This window comes from Rhamphochromis sp. 'chilingali', assembly GCF_963969265.1.
Source record: "Rhamphochromis sp. 'chilingali' genome assembly, chromosome: 1".
NCBI classification, from domain to species: Eukaryota; Metazoa; Chordata; class Actinopteri; order Cichliformes; family Cichlidae; genus Rhamphochromis; species Rhamphochromis sp. 'chilingali'.
The window spans coordinates 26,870,263-26,893,839 of record NC_137929.1 but is presented as its reverse complement, the minus strand read 5'-3'; the positions used below and the strand labels follow the sequence as shown (position 1 = coordinate 26,893,839).

The 23,577-nt window shown below is 41.4% G+C and overlaps 1 protein-coding gene across 1 annotated transcript; it reads right to left on the bottom strand.

Moving 5' to 3' along the window:
* Nucleotides 1–1,144: 1,144 nt before the first annotated feature.
* LOC308389706 (B-cell scaffold protein with ankyrin repeats-like) lies at nucleotides 1,145–22,792 on the bottom strand (the record flags this gene model as incomplete). The annotated part of the gene is made up of 16 exons (XM_080871204.1): nucleotides 1,145–1,353; nucleotides 1,510–1,562; nucleotides 1,725–1,804; nucleotides 2,049–2,078; nucleotides 2,238–2,298; nucleotides 5,203–5,390; nucleotides 7,000–7,059; nucleotides 8,752–8,973; nucleotides 9,227–9,290; nucleotides 15,922–16,118; nucleotides 16,879–16,993; nucleotides 17,982–18,124; nucleotides 18,389–18,527; nucleotides 18,605–18,738; nucleotides 21,941–22,336; nucleotides 22,618–22,792. The coding sequence occupies 15 exons, from the start codon at nucleotides 22,790–22,792 to the stop codon at nucleotides 1,530–1,532; spliced, it is 2,037 nt and encodes a 678-aa protein (XP_080727330.1). The 3' UTR covers nucleotides 1,145–1,353; nucleotides 1,510–1,529.
* Between the last annotated feature and the right edge of the window lie 785 nt (nucleotides 22,793–23,577).

Genomic DNA, 23,577 nt, shown 5'->3' with positions numbered 1-23,577 from the left:
GAAGTTCCCTATCTCCTTGTCTCTCTGACTAGGGAATTATTCCATGTGGTGGCGCTCAGAAATTTGCATACACAATGATTTGAGGCCTATCTCGATGGCCGTGCCCGATGCACGGACTGAAATAAACGCAGCAGGTGACAGGCAAACATATGCCTCGAATGCCATGGGGTCCCGAAGCCGGATCATCTCCAAAGGCTAACTGGCAGGTCTAAGTAGAGACGGCATTAATACATATTATTCACAAAGAGCATGATTGAACAGAAAAATGTGCCCGGCGTGTACCCAGCTGCTTTGTTGGCACACAGCTCAGCCTCTGCCTGGGTTTCAAGACTGAGCTTGGATTTAGCCATGCATTCACTGAATTCCCCATGCAGCTCTTATTCATTCATTCAAGCACAGGCAGGGCTATACCAACAAACTGGTGTCTGTGAGTGTGAGAAAGAGTGTGCTCATATGTGCCAGTTCCTGAATGGGTGTGTAAATCACAGCAAATTTAGATTTTTGACAACTATGTACCGTATATATTTGCTGTTCACAAATGTGATTGACGTGATTTAAAAGCGCCGTTCTAAGAGGGTATTTATTAAATTTGTAAAACACAGAGATGGCTGCATTGTGGCAGCTAAACAAAATGATTTTCCCGGCAACATCAAGCCTTCTTTTACCCTAACATGACTAATATTTCTGCTCTTCGCAGTAAGCCGGCTTACAGCTTTCATTTTCTTTCCTTCAGATTCATATTGACATTTCTTGGCTGACGCGAAGATCGAACACATGCTTCGTGTTTGCAGCCACAGCAAGACGTAATTAATTGATGTGCTCATCTTCTGATTACATACATCAACATGTATGGATACATTTTTCCAAAGCTTGCCACCCAGTCAATAGGAGGTCACAGGTGCATCTGTACTTACAGATGTCTTCAGACTGTGGGTGCGATAGCCATATCTAGAGATATGACGCCCTCTAGAGGGAAACATTTGGAGGTTTTACAGGCCGAGACTTGCTGGCGTGAGCGCTGCCTTTCTCTAGAGAAGAAGCTCATAAAAATGAGAAACACATAATTTCCTCACTAATTATTAAAATTGTGGTTTAGTTTAAACATTTACAATTGTGAGCGAATTGCTGCAAATTCAGTAACAAAAAAACTGTTAGAAGCAGTTTAATCTACAAAATTACAGGAATACTAACATCTAAGTTTTCACAAAGCAAAACTATATGATGCTAAAAACCTTTCATTGTATTGTATATTACATATAATTATTCAAACTAATGCACTGATACAAGTTATCCTATAAGAGGAGGGTTAAGCTGGATGTGGACTGTGTAACATCCTTTTTACTTCTTATTTCTCTGAAAGAGAAAACAAAGAAACAAACGTGTTTATGTATTACAACAGATCACAGCAGCTAAAAGTCATAATTGAACAGAATATTAATAGTGTCTTTGGAGCCAAACAGAAAATATGATTCTGGCTTAAATAATCAAAGAAGTGGATTTCATACTCACAATCGATATAGGACTTGCATTCACCGTTTTTCGGATTTTCGGAAAAAAGCCGTCTGCAAAAGAATTTGGTGAATTGCTGCATTATTATATTTGCTTACTGGGACGTCAGTGTACAGTATTTTTTTTGTTTCAAGCAGAATAATCAACAGATGTGATTAAATGATATATTAATGCAGCTGAGCCAAACTGTCCTACTGCAAGTGAGGTAAACGTACCTGCTGTGCTTTAAGCGGCTTGCTGTAAAAATCAGACTCTGCTGGTTGGTTTCCTCTTTGACTTCCATTCACCGCAACACCTGGGGGAGAAATTATCCAATATGCACTGCTGAACAGAGAATCATTCGGTAAAAGAAAATAAAGGACTCTCATTTAGCGCTGGTGAAACTCACTAGATCAAAACACAAGGCACTGGGGATTTGATTTAATAACACTTCCCGGAGGATTAATTTCCCAGCACTGCGACTGGAGCTCGAGAAACTACAATGGCATGCAAACACAGATTTCCTCTGCGCGCACTGAGATAAGTTTTTAAAGACTTACTTGCCGTGTGATGAACGATGTTGATTTTATCTGTAGGGAGAGAAGACTTTTTAAGCCATTTACAGTATACAGTTTAATACACTCATTTGTACCGGGGTTATTTATTCCATATACTTAATATTTTAAAGAAAACCAAAAAGTCTCTGCGATGACAGCACAGTTTAGCCCACATAGAATGTGAATATTTACCATAGACGCTGTCGTCTGCCTCTCTGTTGTTTATGATAGTGGCTCTCAGATGGCTCAGCTTCTGCTGTAGAGACAAAGATCAGTGCTTCAGTATTAGACTGACTGTACAGAAGGCATCCAGGTCTTTATACATTCTGAGATTTCCATGATGGATCCGTGTTATGTTTACACTGGCTAAGACAAAGAAAAGAGCACGTTTCACAGACTCATCATAAATCTTTCGGTGCTTTCGTGGAGGTCCAGTGGAAAACATACTGCAAATATAGTCCAAGTATGCAACAACAGAGCAGAACAAAAGGGTGGAGGTAGTTTTACTGACGATATTAGTCCGCAGACCAATAAATCTGCTCTCTGTACTGCGCTGCATTTCAGAGAGCAATATACTTTTAACTGTTGATGATGTTGATGTTAAGGTGCTACCTTGATCATTTATCACTAAGTCTGTTATAAGATGTGAAAAGTAGTAAGAGTTAGTGCTGAAATGCCCAGGTGAAAGCTCCTTATATCAAATATTGAAAATTTGTGTAGCAGAACTGGTGACTCTTTAGTCGGACTTTGATACAGTGTGATCTCTGTTGCTCTACTCATTCTTCTCCTCGAGTCTTACATTTTGCAGGTATTGTGACTTGACTTCAGTGTTAGGCGGGAAACAAATTCCTTTAGCTTCTACAAAGGCGTCTACTGCTGTTTTACAACCTCATAACCTGTCTGTGTAACGCACAGCAGCGCACCGTAGACCAGACCTTATAACTTGCCTCAACAGGAAAAGCACAGGTGTTACTAATAACATTAAAAATGTGTCTCAAAAATGAGACGGTGAGCCAACAAAACCAGGACCCTGAAATAAAAGCAGGTACATGGAATTAGCGCATCATCTGTTTTATTATTTCCTACTCTGACGTGCCAGAAAGTATTAGGTGAAAAAGGTTTGTTAAGGCAGATTGAGCCCGAGCACTTCATTGTAAATTAACTGCAGTCCTGATGAAATTTACAGTACTGTGCGAAAGTCTCAAACCACCCTTCATGTCTTTATATTTTGCAGCAATTTATTCAAAAACCTGAAAACATAACTGGAAAGTGTATAAGGAGTTTGTGCAATTCTAACGAGCTCGAAAGTGAGTATTTGGCATGACCACCTTTATTTTCCTGCACACACACAACGCTCTGAGGCAAGCTGTCTTGTCAATAATCCTTTTTTTATCCAGGTAAAAATCTCATTGAGATTCAAATCTAATTTCCAAGAGAGACCTGGCATCATGGCAGCAAAAAGTCAAAACACAAACGCATAAGGGTGAAGTAGTCATCAGGAATAGTTCTCCAGGCTTCTTGAAGGACATTCAAAGCTCTTCTTTGGATGTTTTCTGCCTTTTGTTCTGTTCTCTGTCAAGATGATCCCACACTGCTTCAGTAATGTTGAGGTCTGGATTCTGGGGAGGCCAATACATGACTGATTATGTTCCATTATTTGTGTTTTCCTTTACCCAGTTATGCTTTTACTTTATTATCAGGGTGTTTGGGATCACTGTCATGCTAAAAAATTAAGCCCTTTTCAATCAAACACTTTTCAGGTTGAATTGTATGGTGGATCAAAATCTGATGGTACTTTTCTTTGTTCATAATTCCACCAATTTTGACAAGATCTACAACACCACTGGCTGAAATGCAGACCAAAACCATGACAGAGCCTCCACCCTGTTTTACAGATGGCTGTAGACTCTCACAGTTTGGATTCATTACTCTATAAGACGTCTTGCCACTGATTTTACGTCCAAATTGGCATACAGTCTCTTCCTGTTTCCCTTCCCTAAATAAAACTTCTTGACAGCTATCCTTCCACTGAAACCATTAGATGGAAGGTCCAGATGCATCTCATGTCCTGTGTTAGGTCTTTGGTGGATTATTTTTTTCTATTTCTTAAGGACTTAACTTTCTGTACTGCTCACTTTCTGTAGATAGTTTTTTTTGTAGGCCTGTCACTTCTTCTTTTCCCCCCACTTCTCCAGTTTTTTGAAGTTTTTTATGGATGGATGGCACATCAAGCCAAGGCATGCCAAGTTTACGGCTAAAACCTCTTTGGGAATCACCTTGCTGGTGGAAAACTACATTCCTTTCCTACCCTGGTGTCCTAGTGTTGCACAGCTACCTGATAACGAACAGATACACCTTCCCATCATTCCCCTATCTGGAACTTAACAGCAAGTAACTTGTGTTGTGCTTCAAATCCTTCACTATAGCTGTTACAGTATTTTGATTGCACAAGTTTCACATTATTATTTATGAATTTATAAAGAATGCCAAAAAAATACTAGATAAAAATACCCCTCAAAACTGGACTGCGGAGCTATTAAAAACTGCTCTCCCTCTCTCTATCATTGCCTTCTTGGTTAACAACATAAGACGCCGATGCAGGGTAGCTTGCCGAAAGCTCTAGATTTGACAGACTTATTTTTTAAGGCACAACAGCTGAAACCACCCAGGTCATGTGATATGTGCAGTTTGGTGTTTGAAGAATGTGTGCGTAGAGGCTCCTCGAGTTGCAGGTGTTGACGAAATAGAGTAGCTACAGGAAAAAAACGACAGCCAGATATTGTAAACATCATTTCTGCTACTTTGTGGTGCGTAACAATACTAGAAAACAGTACCATGTCAAAATTTACATGCTGCTGAAAATAAGAAACCCTTCCCTTCAAATGTGAGTTTGTCATATTTTTGGCCCCTCTGGCTTCCTGTACAATTCATAACAGAAACCCTATTTTGAATCAGCGATTCTTCACTTCTTTCTTTTTTCTGGCCTACAGAGATCTTTAAAACCCGAGGGACTGTTTTCTTTATTGTGACACATGGTTCCCCAGATGCATACCACACTTGCCTGATTATTCAGTATTTGTATTGTATCGTGTGTGGACCTGCTTGCTTCTTTCAGATCCCTTCATGTGAGTTCGGTCAGAGCGTGCAGCGATCCTACCTGCTGCTTGGCATCCAAGTCTTTCTGAACGTGCTGCCAGTCGCTGAAGAGCTCGAGAGCCTCGTCCACAGTAAGCGAGCCTGCCTTCACCTGCTGCTGGAACTCAATGAGCTGCTGAAGCCCGTCTATCTGGTTTGGCACAAAGGTGTCGTAGGTGGTAGAGACACTGCCTTCTCGCCCGCGTGCTGCTGTAAACGACAAGCCCATAAAAACAATAAGCAGGAACGTTTCAACATGTTTACTGCTGTAGATTATAAAATAATCATAATGTAAGTCCTAAAATATCCACCCATAAATTAAATAGCTGATTTCTAGTTGGGAGAAGATAGAAGGAAGAAAAGCCCGAGTATAATACCAAAGCAGCTGGTATCCATAGTCGGGTAATGTGAGTTCGCTCGGCACATCTGTGATGTCTGTGAGTCACCGAGATTGTAAGTAATTTTCGTGGCGAGTGTGATGATCTGTGGACGTGTCATTCAGTGTCACTAATGGAACAGCGAGGCAGACAAATGGCTTCATCTCTCTGTAGGTGCTCACCATTGCAGTTCATCCTTTTTTTTAAACTTCTTAGCATGTGGCTTTGCTTAAATCATTTTATTGCCTTTTTTACTGCGTGTGTACCCATTACACTGCTGCTTTAATTACTGCCTTCCCCATGCTGATTACTGGAATATTAATCTGCTTAACAGAACACTACAAATTATTTCATAGCGTCTCCATTAACTTATATCATCCAGCAGGTAATTTTAATAGACAAAAAATTACAACAAAAAATTAGAGGAAAGTATTTATTAAAAAAATGATTGGCACATCTAATCTTAAGTGATGATATCAGTCGTAGCCAAAGAGGGAAATACAAGCAACTGTTTAAAGACATCACAAGCATGAAAAAAAGCATTAACTGCTTATTCTAGCTGCAGGGCTTGTTTGTTTCAAAGTTAATGAACTGCGACTGTCTGTCCCAAACAAAGCAAAGAGTAAAGCGGCAAAACATATCAAAGCTACTTGCATTAGTATGCAGGCGACTGCTTAGTCAAGCCTGAGAATAAAACCCTGATATATCTTCAGGATTATCTCAGCATGGGTCTGGAGACTGCAGATTTTTAGCAGGAAGTCTGCATCACTGAGGGCATGGAGTTTGAAAGATGCAGATGTTTGGATATCTCAGTGGTCAAAGCTTATTTAAAGCAGCACACAGGCAGAAATAAGGGAACGCTATCGGAAGAATGTCTTCATGCAGCAGTAGTTCATGGAGTTCTAGCTCTAGTTCAGGGGTCCGCAACCTGGCTCGCGCGCCCTTCAGCTGTGGCTCATGTGAGCTTTGAACGAAAAAATATTGCAAACTATACGAAACAATAGGAAAAAAGATTACATCTGTTATCCATCTGACTGTGTTGCGGCTAAAGAGGCTCTTTTGATGTTGAAGGTTGCCGACCTCTGGTCCAGTTTATACACACATATCCCAGAAGCCACTTTGTTGGTCCGCTTGTTCAACTGTTCATTAGTGCAACCAATTTAAGAGTCCAGCCCAGTACTGACAGGGCGTACCTAATAAAGTGTGTATGCATTTAAATGATACCAACTGAAGGGCAAATTGTATATGATGAAACAGGATTAGCGCTGCTTTTTGTAAATGATCACATACGACTGGTTAGCACTGGTTTCCTAGTGATGTTATATAAGTTACAAATATTCAAGTAAAGTCCACGTACCTTAAATATTGTACTAAATGACTATTGTACACATTGATCACATGTTACTTATTGCTCTTATTACTATATATTACTCAACACCTACCTTGTTTAGAGGGAAGTGAGTACAGATCTCCATCGCCTGGTGTTTTCTTCCTCTGGAACACTGTTGATGCACAACAGTTTTATGTAACATTGTGCTAATAATGTGGTAAATATCTCTGTAATTTTCCACTAATTATCTTATTAGATAATACTACTAGAATGATGAAAACCAGATCTGAATCTTAAATTTTTTCTAATTTGTGCCTGCATTTTAACTGTCCTGCCACACGATGGAGCCATGATCTTATTTCAAAGCACCCTGCTTGTGGCTTGTTCGTAGCTTAGTTTAAAAAAACCCATCCAGCACTGTTTCAGAAATGACAAACGTAGTGACATCTGAATATATGTTTAAAAATCTCAAAATAAAAAATGCAGGATCTTGGCTCTTTGCAAAGAGACACAGTTGAGCTCTGAATTGAGTTAGACACTCTGAATGATGCTTTTGGTTTCCTGTCAGCGCTCTGAATGAAAGACTGCACTGTTTTAGCTGTCAGAGGCGGGGGAGCTGCGGCCGTGTGACCAACGCTGGATTTCAAATTCAGCATCCACACCCTGGAAGATAATCCCAGCCTCTGACTCCGTCCTCTGTGACAGCATCTCCTCTTTTCCACTTCACGCTCAAACACGACCTCTCTTTCCTGCCTCGCTCATAATACAAGCCCGGCTTTGTGGCTTCATTCGGCCTCGGCGTGTCCATGTATGTTGCATATGCAGAACTGCCTGCCCATGGGATTGAATTTCATTCACGTTTTCAGTCTCACTGAGCCCGAGATGTCGCTGCTAACAAAAAGAAGACTCCTCAGTGTTTCCACTTGTGCCGTGTTCTCCAATAACTGGCTCGTCGCCTAATCCTCCACCGAGCCTCATCTCTGCCCTCACATCTTTGACTGCGGTGGTGGGAGTTAGGGGCAAAATGTGATCCTTGTGTGGTTTGAAGCTCCTCTGTCTCAATAGATGGAAACCTCAAAATCCCTCTCCTTTCTCTTGTGCGCTCTGGGGACAAGGACGATGGAAAACATGTGTAATGACTTATTCTGGCTGACTTGGCCTTGATCTGGCCAAGATTGGTTGCAGATGGCAGCCCGGTAGTTCCCTCTCTATTACTGAGAGGATGGTTGGGGTGCAGAGAACTCAGTGGTGCACTCAATTCCTTGTTTTGCTTCGTAAATCCCACCGGGAACGGGGTCGGCTCAGTAGATACAAGCAAGCTCACTAAAGAAAAAAAAAGGGGAGCTATTTACTGAGCCGCTCTAATTAGTTTCGTCTATTTGAATGCACGTGAATGCGAGAGGCGGGCGTAATATTGTCTGCGGTAATAATTAATTGCGGCCCCGCGTGTTCATTTTTGCATTTGCGAGACGGAAAAAAGAGAAGCCACAGCTGTTTTAATGATTTATAAGCCTTGATAATACCAGTCACTTTTGGATGTTTCATCTTCATGAAATATTCACACAGCTGTAATTGAACAGTTAGGGACTGCGGGCTCTCAAGGCAGGCAAATGGGTCTTTCTCCAGACTCGCTCGTGTTTGTTTTGTGACGGGGAGCGACTATGTTCTTGCGGTTTCTGAAATCAAAACAAACTGCATCACAAAGCAAGCTCTCTTTTCTCTATTCAGCGCTCTGCAGCGCTCTGCTGATGGTGGCGATGCACATTCCAGGCCCTTCCTCCCCCCATCCTGCATAACTCAGAATCATAATCATCACTATTGTATCTGTCTGAATGAGTGATGCAAGAAAAGAGTCTCAAGTTACCTTGAGTGATGTAAGGGGTTTTGCTGTCCATCAACTGGGTGCCTTCAGGCCGGGGTGTGGGTGCTGGTGGGCGGTTGGCAATGACCACTGCTTTTGCTTTAGCTGAATTCAGGATGGTGTCGTATTCACCATTCACCCCCAGCGGTGCGTAGAGATCTTCATCCTCCCCCTCTTTTTCCTCCACCTGTTGCAGTTTCTGTGTGTCTGTGATGGAAAGATTCCCTGACACACAGAGTGTTTACTGCACTAAAGCCTCAGAATCTTAATGGATGCTGCACATGCCGTTTTTGTTTTGTTTTTTTGGCCACTTGTCATTTCACAGCTGATCAGAAGCAATGCTACACGATGTCCCCATCATTGAGGGGAAACGAAATGAAAGGAAACACAGTGTAATCATATGCCGGGGGGCATAAAACAGTTCCATTACTGGCTTGCCTTCTGCCCTCCCTCCACTTCCCATCAGTTGCTCACTCACCTGCACTGCACATCATTTCGTACACGCTGGTATCGTCATTGTCCCCGCCTGAGCCAGACATATTCTGCAACAACAACAGAACACCGAGATGCATTTCTTGCGCCTGTCCAGGAGGCCACTTTAAAGGATATTTGTCTTGCATTGTGATACAGTGCAGCAAAATGTGGATTACTCCTTAGCTCGCTCTCCCTACTTTGCCCGCCGGCTCTTTTTCTCACCTGCGTTCTTAGGCTTAGAAATTGAAAGCTCAGAGCACAGATGACTCTCCACACACCACCACAGGCTGATATCTTCTTCCGTGCACTGATTTGATATTCAGCATTTCATGTCAGCTGTGACAAACGTCCAGATTATTAATCGAGCTTTCTCACTGCATCTGTTAGGACTTGTGGAAAAGCAATTTCAGGGGGCCATAATGTGAATTACAGAGGTGTGCTTGTTACCCCGCCTGCTGGCTAACAGAAACCCGTTTTCTCTCTGACAACAAAAGCTGCAGCAGACTAGGCCTCTTCGCTAATAGCACGCTGAGGGACAGACAGGGGTATGATCAGGGTAATTATGAAATCAGACTATCTTCCCTTTTCAGTCTAAACATGTCAGTTAGTGAGCAATTCAAGACCCCTTTGCTCCATATCAGACCGCATCTATAATTAGGATGAGAAACAGATAATGATTTGCTGCCATATTTCAACTTCTGATAGAGATGCACATTCTGATATGGCTAACAGAAAAAAAACAGACAGTACCACTACATTTTTAAATAAAAACAGCTTTTACTGCATTGTAGCTTTTCCATCGAAAGAGTGAATATGCAATAATATCTACTGATTACAGCTGACCCCGCTGCCGCTTTACGAGGATACATTGTGAATGCAGCAATGTAAATCTGCAGAATGCATGAGATACAGCTCATTTGGATCAAAACATCCACCATATAACCCGCCCTGCTGCGTGTGCCGTTCCCAAGCAACACAGCAAATCATGACTCAATTAGAATATTGCACTGTTCCGAGTACTGCAAATTACACATTGGCTGCCATGAATGCATTACTTAACAGTAGAGGTTCATAACAAGCCCAACAGGTGGAAGGGACGGGTTAATTACCACCACTCGATCATTGAATTTTAATAGTCAGATGCTGTGCCGAAGCACAGTGTGGTATTTTCAGGGGTAGTTCTGGACCGAGGAGGGGTATTTGTTTACTAACCACAAATGCTAAATCATTTTAAAGATGCCTGAAACTGCAGAAGCCCCATTCATTCCAGACAAATTCAATATGAACTGCCGCAGTCCAGACAGTATACATCTAACATGGGATAAGGGCCGTAAATCTGCCTTTAACGGCTGAAATGGCCAATTCACAAGCTTGCTCTTCGCTCGGCTCTCAGCTTTAGCGTGCTCGCTATCTTTTTGCATACTGGTGTCAGCATGGGAGTGTTTGATGTGTGGCAGATTGCAAAGTGTAAAGCTGAACATCACACAAGTGCTGTGCAGTTAAAAATCTGTCCAACTTGTTGTTTTTTTTGGCATAGAACAGCTAGTTGAGCTGGCGAATAAATACTTCACACTTCTGTAAAGCTAATTTTGCTCAGGAATGTGTTACCTTCGCACTTTTCTTTTCACACAAAGCCAAACATGTATTATTGAAGGCTAACACAGCAAGCATAAATCAGTTGTGCTTACATCAATCTGCTGTCAGTGGCAATGCTAAGATGTCGGTTACATGTTTACCATAGTTGACCTATTCTTATATTAAATAACAAACAACTGGGAATAATGTTCCAGAGGGAGAAGGTTTTTTTTTAAACCAGCATTTTACTGTAAAGAAAATGCCTACTTTGATATATCAATAATTTATCCTTCTTTAAAGGTGACTTGATGCTAAGTGACTGCCCCAAAACTAAATTAAGCTAGCACTAGCTTATGTTAGCGAAAGTGCGTATCAGACAGATACTGATAGTGACATTTTCTAATGGCTCATCATATGTGTTACTTTGTCCTGAATGAGACTATTAATTATTTGTTCATTGATTTCCATGGCACTCGCATGGCATACAGTTAGCATCTCAGTGTATACCTGAAACGCCGCTAAAGAAATGTGTAAAGCTGCACGTGGGTGTTCAGATGAACTCGTTTTCTGTTAGTTAGAATGCATGTGGACTAAGGAACAGTGAGAAGAAGAGACTATGCAAAGTAAAAGCTTGACTAGAGTTGTAATATTCACTGAAAACATTATACAACATTAACACTTTAGAACTTTTATGTTACTACCAACATAAGTCGACTGTAACATAAGCGTTATTGTACAAAAACTCATCCATTCATCTATTTTCTTCTACTTACCCAATTCAGGGTTGTGGCGATTCACGCTCACAGCTATGGGCAATTTAGAATCACCAGCCCAACAGGTGGAAGCCCAATTAACCTAACCCCACTAACTTCATGTTTTTGGACTTCGGGAGGAAGCCAGAGTACCCGGAGAGAACCCACACAGACACACGGAGAACGTGCAAACTCCACACAGAAAGACCTAGGCCACATGGTGGATTCAAACTCAGGACGTTCTTGCTGTGAGGCAAGAGTGATAACCACCAAACCACATTACTTTAACCAAGTATACCCCATATCATAAATACAGTTTGAGTAAGTTTGAATCTAGTTGTGATTTCACTGTGTAGAGATCTGTGTTTCCACAGACAGAAATTAGAGTGCAGAGGTGCTTCAATGGATAGCCACTGCCATATCTACGCATATATGTCTCTATCAATATTTACCATACTATGCTGAATAACATCGTCATGCCAACATTTGCTAATTAGAAACAAAGTCGAGAGATTCATCATGTAGGACTGTGAGATAAAACAACAACAACCTAATCTGTTTCACTAGAAACTTTGTCAAGCTGACTGAACGATGTACGAATTCAGGGGATTGCTAAATTCAGGCTTCTTCAACCTGTTAATATCTGCAAAAGCTTTTGATGGAGCTCCATCCAGTAGCTGATATATTTCAAGTGTTTCTAAACCAGCTATGCTAGTCCGGAGGAATAAGTGCTTGGTGAAGTGCAATGGATATGCAACATATAGTCTGGTAATGAGTGGTAAAACAGCGTTTTACTTGAGGAATATGCAAATGTTAAGCAAATCTCTGGAGCTGACGCATATTACCGTGCAGTTACTAATAAACCAAACACCTTATGCAAAATATGGTCAGCTGATATAACAAATCTCACGACCAGAGTCTAGGACGTCACCTAATTTGGATTTTGTGAATTTGAATAGGTGGATACACGAACAACACATAAAACGTTCTTTGTAGCCTTCGGGTGGTGAAGTTGCTAGCTGATTTGTATTTATCGAGTTGTGCTCTGCACTCAAAGCGCACACAGTGAAATCTTGCAGCATGAGCACAGAGTCCATCGAAATGCCAAGTGACACTCAGCCAGATTTGTGACCCAGTTCTGAAATATTAAATAAGGAATATGCTGGCTTGTGTAAGTAATTGAGTGAGCACATTGCAGTCTGAGGACATAAACATTGTTGATACCAGCGGAGCATTTTCTATATTTGTATTCTAGTTATGCTCTCCCTGAATAATTCAGCTTTCCCCTCTGGAGCAGTTCACAGCTAATTAACAAAGAAGTGTGGTGCCGGGGCAGACTAGTGGATCTAACGCAGGCCCTGTGAGTGATTCGGCCCGTCTATGAAGCAGGGGGCCAATCCATCTAGGATTTATTGACAGAGTGCTGCTACGCTGACGCCCAAATCACTGATGCATCATGGGTTGATTAATTGGAGGTGGTGGGGGGAAACACTGCAGATGATTTAATGAACCGAGGACAAAAAAAAAGGAACAAAACCCACAACACAATCATGGCTCTCATAATTTCTCCTCCAGGCCACATGCAAGCACAGTATGTGTTGTTTTTAGCTGTCGAGATGAATACCCTCCAATAAAAACTGCCAAGAAATAACACTTTCGTCTGTGTGCTGTATCTGATGTCTGTTAGGTTGTAGCTATAGACTCCTTTTTGATAGACCTCCGTATGACTCGACCGCTCCTCTGTCAGTTCCGCTCCAACGACTTATTGTACACTCACAGCGAGCACCCGCTAGACCGCTCTGATCGAACCTCGCTCACTATGCACTCACTCTCAATTAGCAGCGTTGCCAGGGGGATAAATACATTTGCAACAGCTGTTGGAGTGCCAGGGCTTTCTATAGGTTAGGCCGAGGCATTAATAAAGCAAAAATGTTTTCGACATCATAAGGAAAGATGAGGGGAAATTGACATTTTCTGACTGAGCATTAAGTATGTCTGAAACAACCTGATTGTAATTTGTCTGATTGGCTGCCGTAGCTTTTATTTTTTCCTCTGTTTCTTTTTTCTTTGTCTTCTGTGCCTCCCTGTCTGTGTCTCTTACCTCCTCTTTTATTTTGAAGTATATTTTCTATGTTGTTGTTCTTTTGTTTGGTATATCTGTGCTTCATTCCTCTTCCCCACAGAGTGTATTTAGTTTGTGCTGTCACATGAAGCTGGTTATCTGCTTGATAAGATAACCCAGAATTTATCGATCTAGCTATGAGTGTGTTCACATAAAAAGGGGGTGACATCTGACCAGTCACAAACGGATAAGGATCTCTGGAACATAACCTGTTCTGGAGCAGGTGATGTCTGCAATCTCTTAAGAGGTTAACAATATGAAAACACACAGTTAGCCCTGAAGTTACCTGAATAAGCCCAAAGCTCATCATCTTCTCTTGAGCTGATTTTATTTTTATTCCTTTTGTGGGGATTTTTGTGTTTTTCAATTCAGTTTTATTTATACAGCGCCAAGTCACAAAAACAGTTGTCTCAAGGCACTTTATATTGTAAGGTAGACCTATATATAATAATACATATGGAGAAAAACCCAACAATCATATGACCCCCTATGAGCAAGCACTTTGGCGACAGCGGAAAGGAAAAACTCCCTTTTAACAGGAAGAAACCTCCGGCAGAGCCAGGCTCAGGGAGGGGCGGGGCCACCTGCTGTGACTGCTTGGGATGAGAGAAGGAAGAGAGGATAAAATACATGCTGTTGAACGTCCTGTCTCCTTCCCCTCGCCCGCAGTGCTGCCCTTAACTAATCCTGGTTCTGTTCAACTTCCTGTTAAAATTGAGTTTTTCCTTTCCGCTGTTACCAAGTGCTTGCTCAAAGGTTGTTGTTTTTTGATTGCTGGGATTTTCTCTGTATTATTGTGGGGTCTTTACCTTTACTATACAAAGGGCTTGTTGTGATTTGGCGCTATATATACATAAATGTTGATGTTTCTATTCAGGTTTTGAGGTGTCTCTCTCTGAAACACTATTTGTTTTCATAAGAATGAGTGCACCTCTGTGGACATTTGTGGAAAACATACTTATCCTTACTGATACAAAATAACACTTTTATTTAGAGCTTTAGGTAGGAAGATTTGGTAACCTCACTTAAGAAGCTTGTGGGTATCATGAGCAATCAAACCTTGCTCAAAATTGATGTTCGACTACCTCACAACAGTGTACCAAAGATATACCGCTCCGGCTAAAATGAATACACTGAAAAGCTTTTGAGGTTCACTGACAGCAGATGTGCAATGTTGTGTAATATTTGCATTACACACTGGAAAAAAAGGACCCGCTGACCTTTCTGTAACACTGGGTGCGTGATGTGTGTTTTTGCTTTGTTTTTTGGTTTTGTTTTGTTTTTAAATATATATATAAATAATGTCCTCACGGCCTAATGAAATTAGTATCGGAAAGAACATTGTGATCCTACAGGTTTATCAAGTAAAGTGAGGTAGGTGCACGCAAGGAATCTATTAAATATGGATTACCTCTAATTAGCGCGTGAGAGGCTAACCTGCGGCTCAGGCGCGAGCGCGTCTGCACAGCGAAGTGGAAGGTTGAGCGGGAAGATGATCTCCGCATTAACATGACAAAATGGCAGCTGTTACGCAAGGACATTTTTAACATCAGCGGCCGCATTAATTGTCTGAATGTATGCAGACGACCTGTGCTGGGAGCCATTGTGCACGCATGAACAAACACCGTCTTTCTAATCTCTGTGGGGGTGTTCCATTAGGAACCTCACAGGCCAGATATATTGAAGATGGGAGGAGGGAGCCCACCATCCATGTGCTAACTGAGTCATGATCTGGATATAAAGACGCAAGTTAGGAGGGAGTGTGTTCGCCCCTCCTCGCTTTCAATCCTTCCTATTCTCTCCATTCCTTTCATTATTGATAAGGGACCAGTCACTTATTGTCCTGCTGCCGTACTCATTTCAGTAAGAGCATTCCTAAGTGCTGCACTGCTTACCCCGGCTTTTAGATCTCAAGAACAAACGTCTATCTTGCTATTTTCCTCAACTGTCAGCAAGTAACTGGAATTCAGCTTACCTAAAATGACATCCAAGCAGCTCTGTAACAATGATTAATGGATTCACAGCTTTTTATTAAAATTAGAAATCACTGAGCCGGAAAGCTGCAATCAGATATTGTGATTTTTCTAATAATGTCTTATGAATGTCTTGTATCTATGGAAGGTTAATAAGCCAGAAGCATGATCTAACTTGTTGCAAGGATCAATTCCACATGGAATAAGAGTCAATATGAGCCCAGAAGATGAAACGCACACAGCGAGAGTGAAAGAAGTCTTATAAGGACGTAGTTACCAGCATCTCTTTCAGTATGACGTGAACCTCTGTGTGGCCATGACTCTTGGCAATCTGAACGGGAGTCTGTCCGTGACGATTGGCCGTGCGGAGTGTTCTTACAGCACCTGGACACTGCAGGAGGAGGCTGGAGACATTTCTGAAGCCGTACCGAGCGGCAAAGTGGAGGAGCGAGGGCACCTCTGCACGGTGGAGCTCTGCGGGGGATGTTTGAGAGTTTAGGTCTTGGAAAGGAATTTCCATCCATTACATTAAGGCTGAAATTGAAAATGAGCTGCTGTATCACGTAATAGCAGCAGATACCTCTGCCTTGTGATAACTTGACGGCGATCTAGTGCAATGTGGGTAATCTAACACATCCAGGAGCGTCAAAGAAAGACAGCTTGGAGGTACTTATTGACCTGTTTGTCATGGCAACATTTCCCTGTGCCCTTTTCAACAGAGTTAAGAATCAATCTCAGTGGCTGATGAAGCCATCAATCTGCCACATAATGAGCCAAGTAATAATGGAAGGCTTTTTTTCCCCTTTCAAAGTGGATACTGCGCTTGATGCAAGTGGGACCTATTTCAGCTGTGTGCATTATGTTGAATTCACGTCATTGCTTCAAGACATGGCCAGGAAAGAGAGAATTAGGTAGACATTATAGTGCAGCAATGCGGCACCTAATATAAATGGCCTGATCTGACACTTTCTGTTGTCATAACCTGCCGCAGCTTGTATCAGCTACACGTTAGACGTATTGATTTGTAGCTTCTGTCTGAAGGAAAAATGTTTTCCACACAATTAGGGATCGTGTAACTACTGTGGTTTGGACTGTGGATCTTCTGACAATCAAACAAGAGTTTTGTTTTTATACATTTTATATACCAGGTTGGGTTTTTCTGTCTTTGCGATTACTCAGCAGATGCTTTTTAATGTAAAGTTCAGACTAAGCAATCCACCATGGAGAGCTGTACCTCTTTCAGGTGCGTTTTCACACTGCAGTCCTTGAAAGCCTCCCGTGGGCATGTTCTCCAACAGCATGGAGGCCAGTTTCTGATCCAGCGTGTTCACAGAGGACACCTGAAAAGCCTGAAATGCAAACACAGTCTAGTGAGTAATGGCTGTAAAGAAAAGCTTGCAGCCTTTTCTCTTAATGACCAGGCTGGAGGCCTTTTTTGTTTTTATTTGATGAACGAATTAAACATATGGATTAAAAAAAAGTACAATGGAACTGTTGTTGATGTTATACTGAATTTACAGTAGAGAGACCATAAAAGTGCCAGGTTGATTTTTAACCACACACACATCAGAGGCGTGTCCGGGCCTTTAGTTTGAGATTGTCTTGGCAAATTCTTCTGCTGGCGTGCCTCGAGTGTGCCTCTTCAGCAAAAGGGATCTAATCAAATCAAGTGTTCATGGCTCCAAGACAGCTGAAACCTGCTGTCCTTTAATTTCAGAAAGGAGATGGTGAATGGTTGTTCATAAAACACCAGAAGAAATATGCTGATTCAATCTAATGGATGTTTTCCCACATCTTTGTACTTTTAGGCTGTGTTCTGAGGTAGTGATTGACTAATTTTGATGAGTGAGTTGCATAATCGTGAGTCACTAAGTAGCATTGCGCAGTACCTCAGAAGAGTTACTTCTATTGTTAAGGGGGAGTCTGGAACAGCAGTTAAAAGTGCTCTAAACATGAGTAAGTTAATGATTGACTGCAGGTATTTAAATATATTTGCAAGTGTTATATGTTTGAAGTCCCACTGCTGTTTCTGTGCACACATATAATGTGAGCTAAGAGCCAGTCTTTAGTACAATTATTTAGTACAAAAACCAAATGTTTTCTTGTTTTAATGGTTCCTCAATTTAATTGTCCACCTCTGTAAAAATAGTTAGAAACAGACTCTAAAGAAAGGATGCGGAAATAGAAACAACAGAGATCATTGATGTATGTATAATGAGGAAAATTTCCCAGTTCAGCACTAATCCTTTCTGGGGGAAGTAGTGGAATTTCCCATTTTAAAACTCAGATAAGGCATTTATTCTTTATTCTTTACCCACATATCATTTATGGCTTTACCTGACACATGAAATCTACAGGGTCTGTTACCCTCGAGAGCAGACACGCGATTTCTTCGATGTTGTTGTAGTACTGCAGCTGTGCATCATTCAGCGGTGCTCCACCGCTGTAGACAGTCACTCCTACATTTCCTGCTGGAAAATCTTCAGTAAAAACACACAGATAACACACAGGCATGGTCAGAGAAGATACTAAGATTTTTGTGTGTGACCAAGTTGTTATCACGTGCCAAGAAGTTACTTTAGCAAACAGCCTATTATCTTGGTTCAACTATTTAGTCCCTTGTATACAAAGATAAATGACTCATTCAAAGAAGATCACTTCGTAGGACTTTAGAGGCTTCACACAAGACAGAATAAAGCTTCATTAATCATACAGTCATCACAGTATTTTATTGTTTTGTTCACCTGGGGCGCTGACACATAGGATCCTTTCATTCCAGCGGAGAGGCTTCACTCTTAGCGTCCGACTCTTACCCGTAAACTCAACTTCAGTGTCGGAGCCAGCCACCTCATTTTTTAGAAGAATGAACACTTCCATAGAGCTCTACCAAACAGACAGTACACACGTTACATGTGCTTTGTGAAAAAAAAGGTTTACTAATGACTAGATGAGTTTCTCACCCCACAGGGAACTCTGGAAGGAACCACCATAATGCTGGATCTGGCGCTGTCAGCTCCAGACAACTGCATCTGCACCCCCTTCAGCTCTGATGCTGATGGTTTGTGTGTCATGGGGTTCATATTTGCTGCTGAGGCTGAAAAAGATAGACACTCAATAACATGCTGAACTATGCACTGAGAATTTCTACAAAACACATTTTTCAAATAGCAGTAGCTATCTGAAACATGTGTTTTAGTTACTGGAAGATCCCAGATGGTTGTTCTGCCACTTTGGCCCGAGCTGTAATATCTTGCCGACAGTCAAAGACATTGTCAAGGTTGTCGACAGCATTATAGAGCCACTGGTGGTTAGCAGAGAATGAATTCCTGTAGCATTAGGATAAGTTTCTTGCAGTCGATTTTGTGGAAATGTCTACGCATGTACCTATACTGACTCTGTACAGCACCACAGTGGATCTCTCAATATGTGAACTCTCAATATGAGGTCTGCTGGTCATACTGTTTTTCTTTGTTTCTTCAACCATCGTTCCTAGATCTGCTTCACATTTGATAATCAGGTGCTGGAGATAGCAAGGCAGAAGGTTGCAGCAGTTCACATTGTCACCATTATGCTCCCGACTCTTAAAAACCTTGCCACCTTGGAAACACACTCATCTGCTGCCTTTAGAAACCTCCTGCCAAGCTTGCCTACTCATTGGTTCTCACTAACCCACTAACTAACCTGCTCACCAGCCAACCCACAATCTGCCTATTGCTCTTGCTTACATTGGCTTTGCCACCAGCTTCCCACAGACCATCCTCATAACTTCATTCTGATAATCTCCTCTCTGGCATCTTAGGCAGTTTCTAGTCTTCCTAGAAGACTAGTGGACATCGCGGCAAATTGCTGACAATGCTGAGAGAAACTGTAAATAAACCCAAGAGCTATATCTCAGATTCTATGTGCCTCAGTTAGCATGCTAAATGTTAAAGGTCATGACAGTGCAATTATAAAAAAAAAAACTGAGCAAGTGTGATTTGTTTGGTGGTTGTTTGGTGGGGTGGTTAGGAGAAAGGCTCGTGTCTCTAAAGGAACATGGCAGCAATGCTTAGGTCTACAAAGTTGCATCTGAACAAAACAAAAGAGTTCTTGAATAAGGTCCTTTGAACAGATGAGACTGACGTGGAGGTGTTTGGTCATAATGTGCATGTAATACGTCATCCATAATGCGTCATGTTTGGAGAAAACCAAGTGTATCAACACCTCATGCTAACTGCCAAGCACAGTAGTGGAGGGGTAATGGTTTGGGCTTATTTTGTAGCCATGGGATCTGGGCAACATGAAGTCATTGAGTTGACCATGAACTTCTCTGTATACCAAAATATTACTTAAATAGGAGGCTATCTGTCATGCAGCTAAACTGGCTGAAACTGAGCTACACAACAGGATAATGATCCCCAGCAGAGCAGCAGAATAGTTGATAAAGAAAAGGATCTATCTGCTGGGCCAAGTCACACTCCAGACTTAAATCTGATTGAAATGCTGAGTCCTTAAGAGAGCTGTGCATAACAAATGCCCACAAACCACAATGAATTGAAGCAACGTTATAAAGAAGAGGGTGCCGAAATTCCTCTATAATGACTTGAGAGACTGAAAAATACATACAGCAAACAGTTAATATAGCTGCTAAAGGTGGTGCTAAAAGCTGTTGAATCGTGGGGTGTAATTTTAAGACCTGGTGAGAACTTGATGTTGATTTGCTGTCATGTCCTAACATGTAAAACCTGGAAAAACTGGCAGAGGCTGTACATTGGTTGTATGGCTGCCAGGGGAATGAAGGCAATGATGTTTACTGATGATGTGACTGCTGACAAAAGTAGCAGGATTTGTGAAGTGTACAGGGTTATGCTCTCTGCTCAGATTCAGCCGAATGGCTTATGACCTAAAGCATACTGCAAAGGTTTTCTCATGGCAAAGAAGTTGACAGTTCTTCAATTATCAGGTCAGCTGCATGTATACTTTGTCAGGTATAATACTGGGATAAAAATACTGTATGAGCATGTTAGCATGCTAATGCTAGCCCTTTGCTCAAAACATCGGTGTGCTCAGAAGAAACTGATAGACCTGCTGCCATGGTTACATGATGTTCTCTTGTCGTTTACTTACCTAACCTAGCATGGTAAATAGAGTTTTTAATTTGATGATTTCACATGTGTTTGAAATAGAAAATCTAAACTCTCCTTTTTCATTGGAAACAGCCTGACGCTGATGCATGTAGGTACAGAAACCAGTAAAGAAGTACGCTTACTTTACGTGGGGTACGCACTTATCAAACACCCACATGTCTGTTGCATGTGTCAACAAACAAACAGCTTCATCCTGCATTAATAGTGAAGGTGCTTCTGGGTTAAAGTGTAACTGTTTATAGGCTCCCGCTCTGAACCACTTCTCTGTACCGCTGCAATGAAGCAATGCTGTAAGTGCTATTGAATTTGCATGGCTCACAATGAGTAATCAGTGGTGTCTGAATTTGCATCAAATGTTCCTCCTGCTCCCACACCTGTTTAAATAGAAGCCCACTCCTCCACTTTATGGTTTTATACAAATAGTGTAATTAGGAAAAAAACGGGAAAGGAGGCAGAGGATAATTGGCGGGGCAGATGAGGACATGGTAGTGATACACGCAGTTTCACCAAAGATGTCTCTGCAGCTGCTCCTAACAAATATTGGATCTTCAAAATGCACAATTCTCATGAAAAAAAAACTGAGTAAACAGGTTTCCAAGCTGCTCAGGCATTCTAGCAAATAACGAGCACTCGTCTCTCCTCGCATTTATTACAAGGGAACAGCAAGGACATTTGTCCTAAAGGAAGGGCAGGTTGAAAAAGCTGTTCCGGGTTTTCAAAGCTGAGATCAGCACTGAGCCAGAAAACATGTTTTTAACTGTTTGTTTTTAACTGTCATGCATTGAGATATTTTGCATGCTATTTGAATTCAAATTCAAACCTTAAACTTCAAACATAATTTTTAGAGAAACACTAGGTAGCGTTAAGACTGGAATAACAGTTGGAATGATGTTGAGCTCAAAATATGAGATGTGACAGAGTTGCGGGGTATTTCACACCTGACTGGTTCATGAAATAAGATCAGAGACCTCATGGGGTGGCAATGATAAAAGATACCAATAGTTCAGTTTTACTCATTATCCACTCTGCAGGAGGTGGTTGATTTGCTTTTACCCATTCTTTTGCACTTTAGCCAATATTAGCATTCCTCAAGTCCTATAATCTTCTACCAGGCTAAAGACAATGGTGCTAACACAATATATGGTCAGTGATTTTAAAAAGATTCCATACCTTTTCTCACAGTGTCCATCACAGTGGACAGGTACTCAGAGGCGTCTTGTTCACTAGAGATCTGCGTGCACTCATCACCGTTCAGAGGCACCAGCTCTAGCAGGGGGTTCAGGCTCTCCACCCCACATAGCAGAACCACCACATGAGCCGCAGGACTCAACAGGCGTCCCAGGAAGAAGCGTTTCATCGGGCAAAGACCCTCCAGCAAGCCCTTGGAAAGGATTAGGAGCTTGCAGGTATACTGGACGAGCCTCAGGAAATCACCCTTCGGACTGGTCGCTGCAGCAATGTCATAGCAGCAGATCCCAGCCTCTGAGATGGGACCAGTGAAAACTGACTGTAGGTAGGTAGCCCATTGCTTTGCCTCAGTGTCGTAGACGATCAGCAAATCCCCAGCTATATGAAGAAAAAACGTTATGGTTTCAGTATTTTATGAAACAACATTATCTAGACTTTTCTGGAGCTGAGCCACATAGAGGTAAACTGCCAAAGTAATCCCTGTTTATTTAAATATATAAAAACAAGTGAAATACAGAAATTATTGATCTGGTGATGACAACAAAATCAATCAAAAAGCATTAACTACAAAAATCACATACTACACAATCATTTTTCACTATCCAAGATAAAATAGTAATAATGGGCTAATTAATAAATAATATGAAAAAGTAGCCTACCTGTGTGGCTCATGTCTGCGGTGCTGCTTGTGTGCAAGGCTGACTTCACAGTAACTGGATGGCTATTGTCAGGAGGCGTGCAGATAAGAGGCTGTTTCCGTGCCAAAGCAGACAAAGACTCAGCTATGATGACCAGGAAAAAGTTAGGCTTTGATGTTTTGCTTAAAATATACATAAATAGTTGCTTGATATACGCTATGAAGTTAGTCTAATTGAGAAGTTACACAACTTTTTACTTTTTGTCCTTTAACGTGATTTGAAATTTCCCAACAGACCATAAGAGATAAGGACATCAGAGGTTTAGTTTTGCTCTTAAAATGATGCTGACACCATAAAAGCTGGCGTGTTGTGCGTAAAAGGGAGTTATAAATTTATAGTCATAAAATAATAAATAAAACATGATGCTGAGGTAATGGAGTAAACATTATCTAAAGAGGGCGGCACATTAAGATGAAAAAGATTGTTGTCAGTGTTTGTTTACATCTTTCATGCTGAAAAATCTAATTTGTGTGGAGCGTTTTTGAGTATCACCTTATCACGTTGTATCGTAGACATGCCAAATAAATTTTATGGTATCCCTTATAAAGACAAAGTAGGCATTCAGGTAAGCGAAAGAGGAAAACAGAAACCAACAAAAGGTCATCGTCAAGCAGAGCTTGAGTCACAGACTTGACCGGAGTTTAATTAAGCCTGGGTACAAAACAAAGTGTTAGAACCCGAGGCGTGTTAAAATTAATGATCTGATGTGAATGCCTCCCGTACAGCCAGAAGTTTAAAAAAAGAAAAGGATTGTCTGACCTACCAGGCGCAAAGCTTCTCATTGAGAGAAATGTAAAAGTTAGGGCTTCATTAACTGCCTCCACCTGCCAAACAACTGACTCATACCACACAGGTGTCTCATTAATAGCAGTTTGCAGCCGTTTATGTCCTTTCAGTGTTAGAGGGGCGACTGAAATGTAC